This window comes from Lycium barbarum, chromosome 4 (assembly GCF_019175385.1).
Source record: "Lycium barbarum isolate Lr01 chromosome 4, ASM1917538v2, whole genome shotgun sequence".
Taxonomy (NCBI): Eukaryota; Viridiplantae; Streptophyta; class Magnoliopsida; order Solanales; family Solanaceae; genus Lycium; species Lycium barbarum.
The window spans coordinates 145,821,259-145,838,746 of NC_083340.1; the positions used below are offsets into that span (position 1 = coordinate 145,821,259).

Below are 17,488 nucleotides of genomic sequence, written 5' to 3' on the forward strand. Positions count from 1 at the left end.
ATACAGGAACTTCACATCGTATAAAGTTATACGGAAAGAATATATAGTTTGTGCTTCATCCAAAACATTACACAAAACAATATGAATTTTTATACCAGGATTGTTTTTGCTTATACTTGTAACCAAACGACACCTTTACATTTTCATTTTATTCCTCTAATTACTTCGACTTTCTCGGAATCTACCCTTTCCAGATCGCACTTTGTGAGATTTTACTAGATATGTTGTTGTTACTTCGAATTTTCTCGGAGTCAATATCCGAATCTACTTGATTATGTTTTTCTAGATTTTTGTGCTATATCGAAACCATTTATTTAGTTTTCTTTGTACTAGGAGTAATTTGTTTTCGACATACATTTCCATGATTTTATCATTTTCTTCTTTTCCTTTTCCTTTCATTTTTTTACTTAATAAAATTTGCAATGTGTTTGGTGAGCTAAGTATTATATTGAACAGATGTTGGTGATATCCAGCAAATCCCTTTTGGTCTTTGGACGCAAGCGTCGCTGGAATCTAGTGACGAGATCAACTAGTTGAAAATAATTAATGACTAATTTTAACAAAAATTAAACTAGAAATTAATCCTTTTAAGAATTTCCCTCTCGTTTCCCTTTTTTTTTTTTTTGGGGGGGGGGGGGGGGGGGGGGGATGGGGAGGGAATAATTTGTATTGGATATGAGAGCAAGATGAGGGGAACGTTTTTGTTGAGATTCGGTGACGTATTCAGGATTTTTTTAAGTGGTGTTAATATTTCAACAAGTGAATAAATCATCATAATGATGTCATTTCTTATATTTATATTCAATTTTTTCATTGTTCTTTTATCATATATATACATGTATCAAGTAAAAAGATCGGTAAAACAGTATCTCGTGACAGCACTTAGAGCAAGGTATATCCGCTCCCGACGAGACAACATGATCAACTTTTCATTAGTTGTATGTAAAAGTATAATCACAACTATTAGATTGAGAGACAGATTTAGGACAGGTTCTCTAGAGTTTAACTAAATCATCATTGTCAGCTTGGAACTCCAACTTTTGAACCTATCAAATCATACTCATTTTGAACCTACCAAATTCTGTATTCGTCAATATTTGAAGATTTAACTCCCATCTTTTTCGGAGATAATATTCTTTTCTTATTGTTCTTATCCTTCATCTTTGTTTTATTCATGTTCCTTCCTCCCTCCTCCTCCTCTTTTTTTTTTTTTTTTCTTGTTCCCATCTTTTCTTGACTACTCTTGGCTTCTTTCCTCCTTTGCAGTGTATATCTTGAATCAACAAATTTTAACAGCACTACTTCACTCCTTTTCTTGTTCTGGAATACTCTTTGATTTCTTTCTTGCCACAAGTAGTATATATAGGATTATAATGTCATCCTATGGATCTCAGCCTTTGCACTATTGCCATTTACATGCTGCCTTGCCCATATCTGTTCTTGTGTCACTAAATATCATTTCCTAATTATATGTTATCTTATTAGTCTATTTTCATTCACTGTACTTCTTCAAAGAGGTAGTTTGTTCCTTATAGATAGTTGTACTAATTATCCGAAGCTACAAGTCAGTTCAGAATCAAATGTTGTTTAAGTCATGAACATATTAAATTGTAATAAATTAAATCTAGGATAAATTTTTTCTTGTAAATATTGGCACGCTAATAATGAAATTATTTCAAATAAATTCAGAATGATTTGGTAATTTTAAAAATATGTTGCATCTAAGGATATAGATCCACTATTGTGGGAGCTCCACAGCCGTGCAAGCTGAAAGCAAAATAATCATATGAATGTCTTTTTTTTTTTAAAAGGCATTGGAACTAGAGAAAATTATTAGTAGCAACTAGCAACTCAATCATGCATTCAAATACAGGCTATTTTTTATTAGGGGTGTTGATTGTGCAGTATGATACGATTTGATAATTTCAATTTTTTCCTTTTAAAAAAAATATCATTGTTATATCATATTAATTCGATGTTATTTGATAATTTTTAAATTTCGTGGTACAATTATTCAATAATACCGATTTGTTTGACATGAACTTACATGCAATAACGAATTATGACTTCGACAATGGTAGAAACTATTTTCGCTTCAAATGATTCGAGAATGTCTAGTAAGTGTCACAATCCATTTTTTGAACGAGCAATGACCGACACTTGATGCTTTAATAACTTGATCGAGCGAACATTTTGTTCTACTTAGACTATTCTAACTCTGTCATGTTTATGCAATAATACAAGACTATTAAGAAACACAAAAACGTCGTGTTCAATACTTATGTAACATTTGACTGAAATTTTAGTTATGAAAATAACTCTGCGATAACTTCTGAAATACTGGCAAATAATATGTGTAAGACGAACCATAGCCCAATTTATATTGTTTATGAAGCATGTACTGATATAATTGGGTAACTGCTCAGAATATGAGTTTTCATTTGATAGTAACAGAGAAGTAAATGACTGACTACGAAAAATATATAAAGATTTCACAAAACAGTGCGAAAATCACCAATAGCTATTGAGGCGAACGAGAACCTACGTAGTCTGATTGGTTATATCACGTGTCAATAATAGCGTGAGTTAATGTAGGTTCTCATAAAGTCATGAGTACTTGGAAAGAAATAGACCTAGACGAAGTCTCAACATGTTTGAGGGTAAAACTCAAAAATAGCCATTTCGTGAAATATAGCCCCAAATTCAAAAGTCAATGAAAAATAGGCAAATTTTATAATCTATGATACTCATGGATTTCGAACTCAAAAAAGTATCATGACAATATAATGGATTTGTCACTTATTTAAGTTCAAAATTTATGATATGGTCGTGGTGTTTTTGCATCAAAATGGCTACTTTTCAACAAATTTTCAAGCACGAATTACTTCTCAAAACTCAGTTCGAGAGGTGGCTTAGGCCGTACAATATTCACCACGTTTGAAGGACGATGGCTGCATGCTCCTTATGTAGTCCAAAAGCAAATAAGGGCGACCCAAACGCTCTACATCCATATTCAATGGGTCATTTGCACTTTTGTCTCCATTTTGTGCCGGTCTTTAATTTTTACACTCCAAACGGGCTGGTCTTTCATTTTTGTCCTTCAAAATCAAATTTATACCAAAGGGGCATAGGTTATGCATCATAATATTCACAAGTTATGCCAGTGCTATTAAAAAACTTATGCCCTTTCAATTTTGAAGAGCAAATATTAAAGACCAAGCCATTGAACGACAAACCGTGCAATTACTTCCTGCATGCTCCTTTGGCAGCCAAAAGCAAAGAAGTAATTGCACGGTTTTCCCTCAAATGGACTGGTCTTTAACGTGTGGCCTTCAAATGGGTTGGTCTTTAATTTTTGTCCTCCAAAATCTAAAGGCTCATTTGCATGATTGTCCTTAAAAGGCACTGGTCTTTAATTTTTACTCCTCAAATTGTTGGTCTTTAATTTTTGTCCTTCGCCTAATATCCCGAGATTCTGAGTTCAAACCCCGACACAGTAAAAAAAAAATCGCAAGGCAGAGGTTTGTAGCAAAATTAGGCCTATTAAGGCAAAAGTCAGGTTTTAAAGGCAGAGGTTTGCCTTAAGGCCTTTAAGACAAGCTTTTACCCAAAATTAGGCCTATTCAGGCAAAAGTTAGGCCTTAAGGCAAGCTTTTGCCCAAACTCTGCCTTATAAGGGTAGAGTTTGAATCCAAAACTCTGCCTTGCGTTTTTTTTTTTAATTTTTGGCTAGCAGGGGTTTGAATCCGGAACCCATAGATTTTTAGGCGAAGGGCTAAAATTAAAGACCAACAATTTGAGGGACAAAAATTAAAGACCAGTGCCTTTGAAGAAATGCAAGGTAAGACTGCGTATAATAGATCCTTGTGGTCCGACCCTTCCCGGATCCCACGCATAACGGGAGCTTAGTACACCGGGCTGCCTTTGAAGAATATTTCGCGCAAAAAAAAAAAAAGTTCTAACCTATGCCTAGTAAGACATAAGTTCTTTAGGATGCGGACATAACTTTAACCTATGTCTATCCAGGCATAAGTTTGATTTGAAGGAAAAAAAATTAAAGACCAGTCCATTTGAAGAGCAAAAATTAAATACCAACACAAAATAGGGCCAAAAGTGCAAATGACCCAAAAGCAAATAATGGCAACCCCAACATTCTAGTTAGTTCCCAATTTCAAGACCCATTTACACAGCTTAATGGCCCATGTTATAAAAAGCCGTAGTTTCTAGAACCACAATAGAATTGTTTAATTTTTGTTCCTTTCTTTGCACTAACTTTATTTTCCCCTTACACAATTCACAAACCCTAGCAGTGTAACCGATCACCGAGCAGTTTTCTGGTTCACCTTACCGTAATACTTCAATCCGTATATCCATTTTTACATGTTTTCTAAGAGAAATGTGATTCTCAATTTTTGTTTTGACTTAATGTATCGTCTTATAGGAAGTAGCACCGAATGAATTATGAATTAGCTCTTTTCTCTATATATATGAACGTACATATACACAATGATGTTCTGTTTTATGACTTGTCAGAGTGTAACTATAAATTTATTGAATTTTACATGTTTTTATAAGAGAAATATTATTCTCAAGTTTTGCCTTGTTATAATGTATCGTATCCTAGGAATTCGCACCAAATGAATTATGAATTAGCTCTTTTTCTCTCTCTCTATATATGTATTAGCTCTTTTTCTATATGCGCGTACATGATGTTCTGTTCTATGACTCGTAAAAGTGTAACTATATTGTCAGTGGAAATTTATCGAAATTTACGAATTTTTTCAGAGAGAAACGTGATTCTCAAGTTTTGCCTCGAACGCATTAACTGAATTATGAATTATCAGGATAGAACTTAGAAGTGATGAATGTATATTTGCACGTACATATACACATGATGTTGTGTTCTATGAATTGTGAGAGGGTAGCTATATAATTAGTGGAAATTTCATCGATTTCTTCATGTTTTTCTAAGAGAAATGTTATTCTTCAAGTTTTGTTTTGATATAATGTATTGTATCCTAGTAATTCGCGCTAACTGAATTGTGAAATCTCTATATCTCCGTATTATCTCCCGCTCTCTGTACATATTCACTCACACATACACATATGATGTGCTGTTCTATAAATTGTGAGAGTAGAACTATATAATCAGTGGAAATTTGTCGATTTTTACATGTTTTTCTAAGAGAAATGCTACTCAAGTTTTGCGTTGATAATATAATGTCTGAATTGTGAATATTATCCGGATATAACTGAGAAGTGATGAACGCATCATCATTGCAGTGCTTTTTTCTCGATTTTTTAATTAAATAATTCTTAGGTGTTTTTTAGCAGGTCTTAGGTAAGTTTGTGGTACTAACTATTAACACATTTTAGCTTAATTAATCAGTGGAAATTTATTGATTTTCACATGTTTTTCTTAGAGAAATGTTTTTCTCAAGTTTTGTCTTGATATAATGTATCGTATCTTAGGAATTCGCACCAACTGAATAATGAATTATCAGGATAGAACTTAGAAGTGATGAACGCATCATCATTGAAGTGCTTTTTTTCTCGCTTTTTAAAAACAATTCTCGTGTGTTTTAGCAGGTGTTTTTTGTGGTACTAACACTTTTTAGCTTAATGTCAGGTTTTTACTCTAGATCATCTATGGATTCCAGTGAAAATGGGCGATCTCAGCTCACTCCTAGTCATATTGGTGGCGAGAATGAGAACGAAATAGCTGGTGTGGATAACAGAGAAGAAGAACACGACTCGAGGAAGAGAAGATCAAGCTCTAAGGTGTGTTGAAGCTTTTGACAATTTCTTTTTAACCATATTCTATATGTATTTAAGGAGTAGAAGATCAACATCTAGGCAATGATGAAATTTTTGTAACTGTTAAATGTTACTACAATCCATTAGTAATGAAGTAGAACATTGTCTGGCACTGTTTCTCTCTCTCTCTCTATATATATATATATATTTTTTTTTTTGAGAAGGTAACATTTTGTATTAAATCCAAAAGGGCTGTGAAGCCATAATTACAGAGATTGTAAGCAAACTAATCTATGCAAAAATTGCTCTATAAAGACTCTTAACAATTGCGAAATATACTCCTGTGGACATGCAAAAATTGATCTATGCAAAAATTGCTCTATAGAAACACGCAAAATTTTGTCTCTTATCTTGCTCATGCCTTTCCCTCTATGGACATTTCACTTGGCATAAAACACAAGACGAGTAGAAATTAAAACTCAACGAGTGTATAATTAGAACTCTTGTTAAATAATATTCCTTGAAATCTACGAACATTATGAAATACTATATATATATATATATATATCATTCTGGGATTCTCCTCTTGATCAATATTTTCTCCTCAAGTTTTCCACATAGTATCTCATACTTTGGGTTTTATAATCCCCGCACCCGTATCCATACCTGGATCTGTATCCCCGAATCTTAAAATTTAGATCATGAAGGATCCGACCTCTAGATCCGCACCTGAGTCCGAGCAACTTAGCTTTTTTTAAGCTTCTTCATATTTATGAAGGAAGAAACAATTGGATAGAAGATTATCATTAGCATGTGATTAACTGTTTAGTATTCTACCTTCTGATGACTTTGTGGTGTAATATCTCTTTTCAAAATTAAGTCTGACTATGCGGAGCTTCGAAATGGCACTTGCTCTGTCTATGGTCAAGATCATACTAAACATGAGAGAAAATTGATGTGTTTAGGATCACGATGTAAGTGACATGAGATGAATCGGCTTGGCATTTGTGGGTAATCTAAAACCTGTTAAGTTTTGTTAATCTTATGTTGGACTAGTGGTGTACATGATTGTTGGTTGATGGTTTTCATCCTTAGGAGAACAGCTTATCATGGAAATGAATACTTTGCAGTGCAAATGTAAGGAAATGGGGTTTTAGTTTTTCATTCTGCAAATTAGGCTTTATATAGGTCAGTTATAGCAGGTTCCTTATGATTTTAGTGTAACATTGGATTCACTAGAATGTCATTTTCACATATTTAGTTTTTCCTTTATGGTTGTTCTTTTGAGTGGAGTTATTATTTTTGATTTCCTGGGAAATAAATCAGAGTTGTGTAGTTGGATACTACAAAATTATGCTTTTCAGGTTATTTAGATCTGTGTTTGAGCATTCTTAAAAAACAAAAAATATGCTTTTCATTGTTCTAACATCTGTTTGTTACTTGGTCCGCCCTTTATTGTTTCTTCTTTTGATAAATAAACATTTCCAATGATTTTACATCTTTCAGCACAGCTCCCGTGATTATGAGGGCAAAAGGGAGTCTTCAAGAAGCAGGGATAGGGAGAGGGACAAAGGACGTGATAAGGATAGAGATAGGAGCAAAGAGAAGGAAAGGGACCGGGATCGGGATCGGGAAAAAGATCGCGATCGTCACCACAGAGATCGAAGCGAGAGGCGTAGAACTAGAGATAGAGATGGTGATGGTAACGTTTCTGATGACGGTGCTGAGAGCCGGGAATACTGGTAATCATTACCCATTTTAATTACTTGTGGTAGAAGCGCTGATATATGTGCCATCACATTTTCAGTGTTTTGCACTTGGGCTTTTCGCTTGCTTTCTGGTTGGGGACAAGTCATGCATAATGTATTCATATCTGCGTGATTTATTTGTTGGTGCAGGCAGAAAGATTATGATAGAGATAGAGACGAGAGGCACAGACATAGGTCAAAATCTTATGAGAGAGAGCGAGAGGAAGGGCATAGACACAGGTCCAAATCATACGACAAGGATAGAGAGGAAAGGGATAGACACAGGTCGAAATCCTATGACAGAGATCGAGAGGAAAGGCATGGACATAGATCTCACTCAAGAGGAAGATCTAGTCATAGATCAAGATCGCGTTCTCGATCTCGGTCTCGTTCACGCTCCAAAAGGTAATTTCTCTGCTGTCCATGAAAAACTGATAAGTGGTAGTCCGTTAGGGGGTGATTGCTCTCTATTGCATAGACTGATGGTACTCTTTTTTCTTTGGTTATGTCTAGGAATGTGACATAGAAGTGGAGATTTCTAGAACCCTTTTTTCCTTTTTGTAATGGAGACGAGATAGTTTCCGATGGTTCTATTATTATTATTAAAAATGATAATTATTTCTTAAGCTGCCAAGGAGGAACATGGTTATTGAAGGTTCATATTATCGACCCCAACTTATTTGAGATTGAGACATAATAGTAGTTGTTAATCTGGGCTTTGTGTGATTTCAGTTATGAGTGTAATTCTGGTTGCCATAGAAAATCAGATTGATGCAGCTAATGTTAGTTCATTCATTGGCGTTGATCTTTTCTCCCAGCAGATTGAGCGAAAATATCCTCACTCTTCTGATAGATGATCAGTTTTATGAAACGGGACTTCAAATCTCAATGGATATGAAAAAAAAAAAAAAAAACTAGAATTTTTTTGTCGATCTGTTTAAGCATGGTAAACATACTTAGCATCGTAGCAGCGGAAGAATGTAGGTACCTGGAATAATGGAGGTGCACCAAGCTGGCTCAGACCCCAACTTTTAAAATATGAGTCTAAACTTAGTTGTTTAGATGAGTTGAAAAAGACTCCATTGGGAGTGGAAATCATGGATATATCACTACTAATTGTGTGGGTGGAGAAAATTTAATTTCTTTCCAATAGTACTACTGTTTTTTTTGGGGGTGGGGGTGGGTGGGGGAGTTAGTACTGTTGGTTATTTTAGTTGAAGTTTTGTGTTAGCATTTACCTAACTGTTCATACTGATATGCTTGTAGCAAAAGGATCAGTGGGTTTGACATGGCACCTCCTACTTCTGCTCTGTTGCCTGGTGTTCCTGCTGTCCCAGGTACTTACCCGATTTATTTTTATATTGGCAATATTTTGGTAACTGTTATTTTTTTTCTCCTTTGGTTGTAGTGTGGAAAGGTCTTATCAAAATGCATGGTTTCATTTTGGTATGTCGCTTGATTGACTGTTCACATTTTATTTCAATTGCTCGACTGTTCACATTCTATTTCAATTGTTTACTTGGTGAAATAACTCCGGAACTGAAAAAACTTTTGGTTTTGTTGTCTTTGGTGTTGTTTCTTTGTCTAGTATGTCATGTCTTATGTTCTAAGAAGGCAACGTTGGGCTAGTAGCCCCACTGTGCTGACAATGGGCGTGAGCCAACCACTCTAGCTTTTATGTTCAAGGAAGACAATAAAAGGTCTCGTTCATCTTCAACCAGGGATTTTTTGTTTGGTAGCTTTCAAGTAATATCTCGAATACCTGAATATGTTGTGAATTACTTTTGTGGTATTTACTGAAGAATTATTTGAGGAAACATAAAAAAAATGTTCTAATTATATCAGCCAAAGTAAAAAACAGATCTACGTGTTTCTAATGGTCCTTCTCATTGATGAACAAAGAAATGTCCTCATTTTTATCTCTATGAGAAGTTTCTGCAGGTCAACTCCCAGGCACTGCCCCAGCTATTCCTGGAATTTTTCCTAACATGTTCCCTTTGGCATCTGGACCGGTATTTTCTCCTTGTCGGAACAACAATATTTTGTTCTTTATTTGTTGAATGATTTTAAACATATATTTGTTTGTGGCAGCTTGGAGCTATTCCTGTTATGCCAGTTCAGGCAATGACCCAGCAGGTATTAGTTGTCTCTTCAACCACTTACCTTTTGGTCGATGTTCCATGAGTAGCTCTCTGTCTGCTTCAATTGGATGCTCTAATTAATATTTATGATATTTCAAAGTGGTCACTTGAAGGATGGTATTGTAGTGTTTGACTAGACTTTTCTAGATGTTATGTGACAGAATCTTCTTCCTTCCATCTTATCTAATTGAAGGAGAATGTTAAATGTCATTGTTGCACCCTATTTTACACAGGTTAACTAAATTACAACTTATGGGACTCTAACAAGTTAAAATAGAGTAAAAGAGTCACCACGTAGTATTTAAGGTATACTAGGGTACCTATAAATTATTGATATATGTAACTCAAAAAATGTTCTGCTAAAACAAGTGAGATTCTAGGCACGGGTTCAAATTATCCTAAAGGGAAGGGGTTAGACATCCTTTAGAATCCGCTAAAGCGCGGTTCTTGGTTGGACCTAATTTGATTAAATGAGGAATTGTGTAAAAAATGTTAGTATTTACAATTTATTTTAGAAAGAATTTGTGCTAAATAATAATCAATAAGAATGGGATGTAGTACAAAGTATATGAGTATAAGATATGTGCAATGAGGTAAATAAATAAAATATGTGCTGAATAACGGTGTAAGAAATATGTATTAACAACTAAACGTCAAAGAATTTGAATTTAAATGAATTAAAAAAAGGACTTGTGATTGCTTTTTTTGAACTAAAATATGTAAAAAATGATTAGAGGGACGAGAAATAATCCTTTAATAAATATTTGATTAACAAAAAATTAGTTAAAGAATAAGCAGAGCATGAGAAAGTTACCAAAATAAATGGGTATAAAAAATTACGTCCACGTGAATTGAAGAGATGTATACTGTAATAAAGTATTTGATTTATGATTAAAAAAATGATGTTACTAGTTAACAAATAATTATTGTACAAATCAATTAGCTTAAATATAGCAATGTAAAAATTGTGATGTAATAAAAATAAAAGAGAGCCTAATATTTTTTGGAATTGTACTATGTTCAATTCAACTCGGTTTACAAGCACATGTTTAGAGATAAAAATGGGCATTTAGCGTGATGGTATTGACGAAAAGGTAAAAAAAAATGCTTGCAAGTGTAAAGAAAATATATACAAGGGTATAAAAAATATATGCAAATGTAAAGAAAGCGTAGAGACAATATATATATATAGAAAAAAAAATATATACAAGGGTATAGAAAATATATGCAAATGTAAAGAAAGCATAGAGACAATATATATAAAGAAAATTTAGAGACAATGTATATGTATAAATATAAAGACAATGTATGAGTGAATGTAAAAGGCAATGTATGAATAAATGTAAAGGCAAGGGTGGCTTAGCCAGTGTTATCAAAAGCGAAAAGCGCGAAAAAAACTCTAAGGTCAGCTGGGGCTTTAAGCGCGAAGCGCATATAAAGCGTGGGCTTTAATGAAAAAAAGCGCAATGGTGCAAAAATGCATATATATATATATATATATGTTTAGTCCAAGATTAATAATAATAAGCATGAATAACAAATATATGGACAAAGAAATTGTAAAAATATTAAGATAAAGTGAAATATCAATCATCTAGTGTCACCTCATCAAGAGAAGCTCATTGGCAAGGAAAAGTATGTCTTAGAGCCTTGATGACGACACTGAAGCGCACATAAAGCGAGGCGAAGCGCTCAACATGTTTTGAGCCTCGCTTCAGGGCTTAAGCGCACTTGAAGCGCGCCTTTGATAACACTGGGCTCGGCTAGTTGAGGATGGGGGCTTCCATAATGCTGGTCTTCGGTTTGAAACCCCGTGCCTATGACAGCATGGGATTTGCCTTCTGGATCGAGCTCGTCAGACGACACTTGTCTAGTGCGGGTTATCTCTTCTGTGTGGTTTGCGGGTTATTGCACAGGAGCGGGATTTACCCTGTGCACCCGAAGAGTAGTGGTTGCGGGCTCCCTTGTCATAAAAAAAAATGTATGAATAAAATATAAAGACAAAAAGGAAGTGCTAGTCTTCTTGTGAAGATGAAAAGAGAAATTGTGGAAACAAAAAATGTAGAGAGGGAAAGAAATGCAGGTGTACAAGTCTTGAAGAAAATGGAAGACCCCCTCTCTATTTATACACAAAACTACACCCCCTTTTGTCCAATATCACAGGCTCAATCCCATGAGCTCCCCAAAACCATGTGCTCAATACCATGGACTCTGAGCCCATGATATTGAGCCCATGGTTTTTGGGAGCTCATGGAATTGGACAAAAAAGGGTTTAGTTTTACGTATCTTATACAAATACTTATGGCTGCGCTCCAGCTCACTCAAGAACGGGACGGCAGTGGTCTGCCAGCAAGCTCATTCTGATCCTGGACGCAGTACATTGGAATCTTCTTTTTAATACATCCCCTTCTTGTTAGTTATTCTTTTGCACGGACTTTTTTAAAAATTAGTTGTAAATACCATCTAACCTTTTTTATACAATCCCTCATATAATCAAATTAGATTCAACCGGGAACCGCGCTTTAGCGGATCCTAAGGAATGCCTAATCCCTCCCCTTTAGTATTTGAACCCTTACCTAAAATCTCACTTGTTTTCGCAGACAAACTTTGAGTTGCATATATCAATAATTTATAGGTACCCTAGTATACCTTAAATGCTAGGTGATTACTCTTTTACTCTATTTAACTTTGTTAGAGTTCCATTTAAAATAGGGTGCAACAATCATGCTTTCTAAATTTCACATTTGGCCGAAAGTTTGAGGTGAAAGATAGTTTTGATAGACTTGAGGAAATATTTAGTATCGAATTTATTTGTGGAATTAAAAAAAAAAAAAAAAACATTTGGCGGATTTCGTGAGAATGCTTATTTATCAGGCAACTAGACATGCAAGGCGAGTTTACGTTGGTGGACTTCCTCCGACTGCAAATGAACAGGTAATCTTTTTCATCCTATCTAGTTCAGATGTTTTGATTATTTTACTAATAGTTAGCTTGGGCTCCCTATATCAAAGAGTTATCCTTGTTTATTAGTATGCTGGTGTTTTTTATATCTGTTTTACTTGTGTTCCTTCATTGGTCGTCCCTTCTTCATAACTCATTTAGGTCTATTTCTTCTTCATAACTAGTTTTTGCTAGACTTGCCTGTCTCAATTTCCCCAAATGATAGCAGTGCCTAATTGAGAAATTGCTTCAGTTGTCAACTGAAGTAATGAATTTGAATTCATGTGAAAATTGATATCATGATTCAAGCATTCGCTGGATAAGCATCTTTTTTTTTTATGACATGGGAATCCGCAGCCGCTACCCTTCGGGTGCGCACAGGGTAAACCCAGCTCCTGTGCAATAGCTCGCAAACCACACAGAAGAGGTAACACGCACTAGGCAAGCCCCGTGTGACGAGCTCAACCCAGAACCTGCTGTCGTAGACAGGGGGTTTTGAACCTGGGACCTCCATTATGAAAGCCCCATGCTCAACCAACTGAGCCACCCTTGCGGGATAAGCATCTATAATGCCACTTTATTAACTTCTCGATTTTGTCCTAGAAAACAAAAGTGAGTGATGCTTTCTAAACTATTAATGAATCTCTAATGCCTTGGGAGATTGCATTTAAGTCATTTACCGCAGTAATATTGAATCTTTACAGTGCCAAAAAGTTCGCCAATCAATATAAAGTTAAACAACAAATACAAAAGGCCAAAAAATATCAACACCAACAATTACGCCCGCACCCCCGAGTATGAAAGCAAAGAAACTATATAGAAGATATATTCAAGGAATATACTAGCTACCCGAGAGGAAAACATTTGTTTGACGGGAAACTAGTGAGGAAATAAAATAGAGATGGTAGAAAATATACTTTATATGCCTCAAATTAGAGTTTGACTAATTACTAACATTAATCTATTCTTATATTGAAGGTTTGTGACTTTCTTTTTCTATAAAGAGGGGAAATAATCTCTAGAACTTGTAAACAACTTGTTCAATAAATTTTGAACTTACAAATGAGATCGTAGAATGGGTAGGTCGGATTTCAGCTTGTTTCCTCTGCCTGCATAACACAGGAACCTTTAGAGAGGCATTTCACTTGTTTGGGCTGTAGATAATCTGTCTACTGAATATTTTATCACTGTGCAGTCAGTGGCTACGTACTTCAATCATGTTATGTCGGCAATTGGTGGAAACACTGCTGGTCCAGGTTAGTTACATGGTACTCTGTTCAGGTCGTAAGCAACTATGCAGTACCCATTCTTGGATGCTTTAATTTTTCACTGTGTTTTCCAGGAGATGCTGTCGTTAATGTTTATATAAACCATGAGAAAAAGTTTGCTTTCGTTGAGATGAGATCTGTGGAGGAGGCCAGCAATGCCATGGCCTTAGATGGCATTATCTTTGAGGTAATCTTCCTACTCGTTTAGGGAATCAATTTTTATTCTGAAGGCTCCTGAATCACCTGCAAAGCTGATTTTACACCCTTTACCTTCGTTTGAGGCATATATGATGTTGGCGGTCTTGTTTCTTCTGCTTGTTCCTTTTACTCTATAGTGGTTAATTCTTTTGCATATGTAGGACTTGTTTTATAAGTACTAGCTTTGGGAATAATTGTTTTCGGCCTTGGACTGTATTTAGTTCACATTGGAGAAAACTCAAATTTGTGCTCATATCATCTCTTTGGGGCTTTAGGGAACACAAGTTAAGGTCAGAAGACCGACTGACTATAACCCCTCTCTGGCTGCATCTCTTGGTCCGAGTCAACCAAATCCAAACCTTAACCTTGCTGCAGTGGGATTATCACCAGGATCCACTGGTGGGCTTGAAGGTCCTGACCGTATTTTTGTGGGAGGCCTGCCATACTATTTCACTGAAGCTCAGATTAGGGAACTGCTGGAGTCCTTTGGCCCTCTTCGGGGGTTTAATCTGGTCAAAGATAAAGAAACTGGAAACTCAAAAGGCTATGCCTTTTGTGTCTACTCTGATGTGTCAGTTACAGATATTGCCTGTGCAGCTCTTAATGGGATTAAGATGGGTGATAAAACTCTTACTGTCAGGCGTGCAAGTCAAGGTACTTTACAGCCTAAGCCAGAGCAGGAGAGTATATTAATGCATGCTCAGCAACAAATAGCACTGCAGGTAAGGTGTATCCTTTTGTTATTCAATTCGTTGAGCTTTTTAATTCGTTCCTTGGGTCTTTTGGACAATATATTATAGGCTGTCAAATTCTTATACTGTTTCTTAAGCGGACAATGGTGACTGATCATTGGCCATTTGGCTTGTTTTTGTCATCTGATTTGCAGAGACTCATGCTACAACCTGGTGGACCTCCTACGAAAGTCTTATGCCTAACAAATGTGGTTAGCCCGGATGAGCTCAAAGATGATGAAGACTATGAAGATATAATGGAAGATATGAGAACGGAGTGTGCGAAGTTCGGTGTGTACATTCAGTCACTTCAGATCTATCAAGCTAGTCATGTTTTTCTTTCCTTTTAACTAGTCTAGCTTCATGTTTGATAGCTCTTTCTTCTGACGTGACGTCCATACTTTCTTCCTTCAATTTGCAGGTAGTTTAGTGAACTTAGTCATCCCACGCCCGAGGCCTGATGGTGAACCTACACCTGGGGTTGGAAAGGTCAGTAATTTTAGTATGCAGTATGATGCTTTCTGCAGGATTTTATTATGCACCAATATACTTTCTAAAGTGATGTAAACCTTGCACGAGTATTCTACACAAATATAAATATTATACGAGTATTCTTAGGATACATGTTCTGCAATCATCTTGGTTTTGTCAGCAGTAACTGTTAATAATATTTTAACAGTTAGTAAATACTGAAATTGATACTTTTGAACCACCTCTAAATGACCTATGTTTATTCAGTATGTTTGCTGTTGGTTATACAAATTTGCTACTTATTTCAGGTCTTTTTGGAGTATGCGGACGTGGAGAGTTCTTCGAGAGCTCAACAAGGGTTGAGTGGCAGAAAATTCGGAGGAAACCCAGTTGTTGCTGTCTTTTATGCAGAGAACAAGTTCTCGGAGGGGGATTACGAGGGCTAGTTTTCTTCTCTGGACTGGCCTTAATACTCAGCCAAAATGATGTGTTGTACTAATTAGCTAGCTAATGTAGCCTTCTCCTTTAGTTGTACTCTAGTTTCCTGTCATTAACGTCGGAAACGTTAGGTCGGTGTGGGGATTTCATGTAACCAGGTATAAGAGTAGCCTGCTGCTTTGATGGCCAACTATTGTGGTAGATATCAATAGAACTAGTAGGAAAGCAGATTTTGCCAGTCAAAGATATCTTTAACCTTCCTTCAGGGTTTTCTTTATCTAGAACCAATAAGTTATTGTGGCTAATACAAATTGTTCTCTCAATTTTATAGGGGTAGTAGTTAGTTGTGTTAGGCTTGTTCAAATGAGACCAAAAAATCAATCTGAATCGGTAAATCGAGTCAAACCGACTTAATAAACTGAAAACTGGCTCGGTTTGAGTTGATTTGGTTTTAAAATTTAAAAAATTGATAACATTTGGTTTGATTTGGTGTTACACACAATAGAACCCGAACCAAACCAATGAATATATACATATTTAAAATATTATATATATTTATATTTCCCCAAAAGGTCTGAGAATTGCCTATAAATATAAATTATTTTTCCTTTAGGATTAAAATATCATTCAATTATCACTATTTTTCTCAAATACACAATACACACAAAACTTCTCCTTCTTCCCTAGTTGACATGTAATGTACATAAAATTCTATTTTTTAATAATAAATTTATTTAACTCAACTAAAGCCAAACCATTTAACCAATTAACTCATGTCTTATGCCCATTTAACTGGTTAAAAAATATCAAGTAGCGTAACTTTTATACCCGATTTTGAATTTTCTTGCATCTTGCACCCTTAGTATACTTCCTTTTATGATTAGCTTTATTTTTTAAAACGATATGCTACCTAATTTTTTCTTACAAAACCATAAAAGATTTTTTTTTTATTATTTACAAGGGTAAAAAGTGGAAACAATAGAAGACTTGTTTTTCCATTTTTACCCTTGTAAATAATAAAACAAAATATTAAATCTTTTATGGTTTTGTAAGAAAATACGAAGATTAGAGTGTATTTTTTTAAAAATAATTAAAAAAAAAAGGAATAGTGCGCAAATTATAAAAGGGAGTATTTTCACCCTAATCCATTTTTACCCTCAACTACCAAGAAGTAAGTATAGCTTGTTTTGCCAAATAAAACTTGAAATTTACCTACTTGGTATGTTACATTTGCTTGATCAGATCAATTCATTGGACATAAATTCAACTTAGGGTCCTACTCTTATGTACAGACAGTCCTATTACGAGCTAACTTGAGACCATTCTTGATCCCATACCTTGTACCTTAGCTAAGGCTATTAGCTCTTTACAACAAAGTTTGCCTTTTATTAGTTAAGTGAGAATAGCCAGACTAGGACAACTTATGTTAATAATTAAAAGCTGAAAATTAAGATTGAGAAAATAGGTTACTCAATGTTTGTCGACTATAAATAGTCTAATTGTCGTGCTTTAACTCAACGACGAATGCATGACGGTAATACTACATAAACCACTAATTATTCAACACAGGGTATACACAGAAAAGAGAAAAAGAAAATAATTTTTTTATGGTTGTGTAAGAAAATATAGAATTTAGGGTGCATACCATTAAAAAAGAAAAAAAAAGATAGGGTGCAAATCATAAAAGGAGTGTACATTAAGAGTGCAAAATGCAAAATATCCGAAAACAGATGTAAAAGTTATGCTTCTTTGATGTTTTTTAACTGGGTTAAATGGGTATAAGATATGAGTTGGTT

General features: G+C 35.1%; 1 protein-coding gene across 5 annotated transcripts; it reads left to right on the forward strand.

The window, feature by feature from the left end:
* The first annotated feature begins 4,200 nt into the window (after positions 1–4,200).
* LOC132636858 (splicing factor U2af large subunit B-like) lies at positions 4,201–16,015 on the forward strand. 5 transcript variants are annotated; one of them, XM_060353903.1, is made up of 14 exons: positions 4,201–4,349; positions 5,630–5,781; positions 7,264–7,499; positions 7,656–7,910; positions 8,772–8,842; positions 9,438–9,517; positions 9,597–9,641; positions 12,521–12,580; positions 13,782–13,842; positions 13,929–14,041; positions 14,328–14,774; positions 14,939–15,074; positions 15,205–15,272; positions 15,563–16,015. In XM_060353903.1, the coding sequence occupies exons 2-14, from the start codon at positions 5,650–5,652 to the stop codon at positions 15,698–15,700; spliced, it is 1,842 nt and encodes a 613-aa protein (XP_060209886.1). In that variant the 5' UTR covers positions 4,201–4,349; positions 5,630–5,649; the 3' UTR covers positions 15,701–16,015. The 5 variants fall into 5 exon arrangements, with proteins under 5 accessions (XP_060209886.1, XP_060209887.1, XP_060209890.1 ...); XM_060353904.1 differs by having other exon boundaries at positions 9,447–9,517; XM_060353907.1 differs by lacking the exons at positions 4,201–4,349; positions 5,630–5,781; positions 7,264–7,499; positions 7,656–7,910; positions 8,772–8,842 and adding an exon at positions 9,094–9,205.
* Positions 16,016–17,488: the final 1,473 nt, after the last annotated feature.

Coding starts and splice junctions, on each gene's coding strand:
- LOC132636858 (XM_060353903.1), top strand. CDS start 5,650: ATGGATTCCAGTGAAAATGGGCGATCTCAGCTCACTCCTAGTCATATT. Junction 8,843..9,437: donor TGGTGTTCCTGCTGTCCCAG/GTACTTACCCGA, acceptor CTCTATGAGAAG/TTTCTGCAGGTCAACTCCCA. Junction 15,273..15,562: donor CTACACCTGGGGTTGGAAAG/GTCAGTAATTTT, acceptor TACTTATTTCAG/GTCTTTTTGGAGTATGCGGA.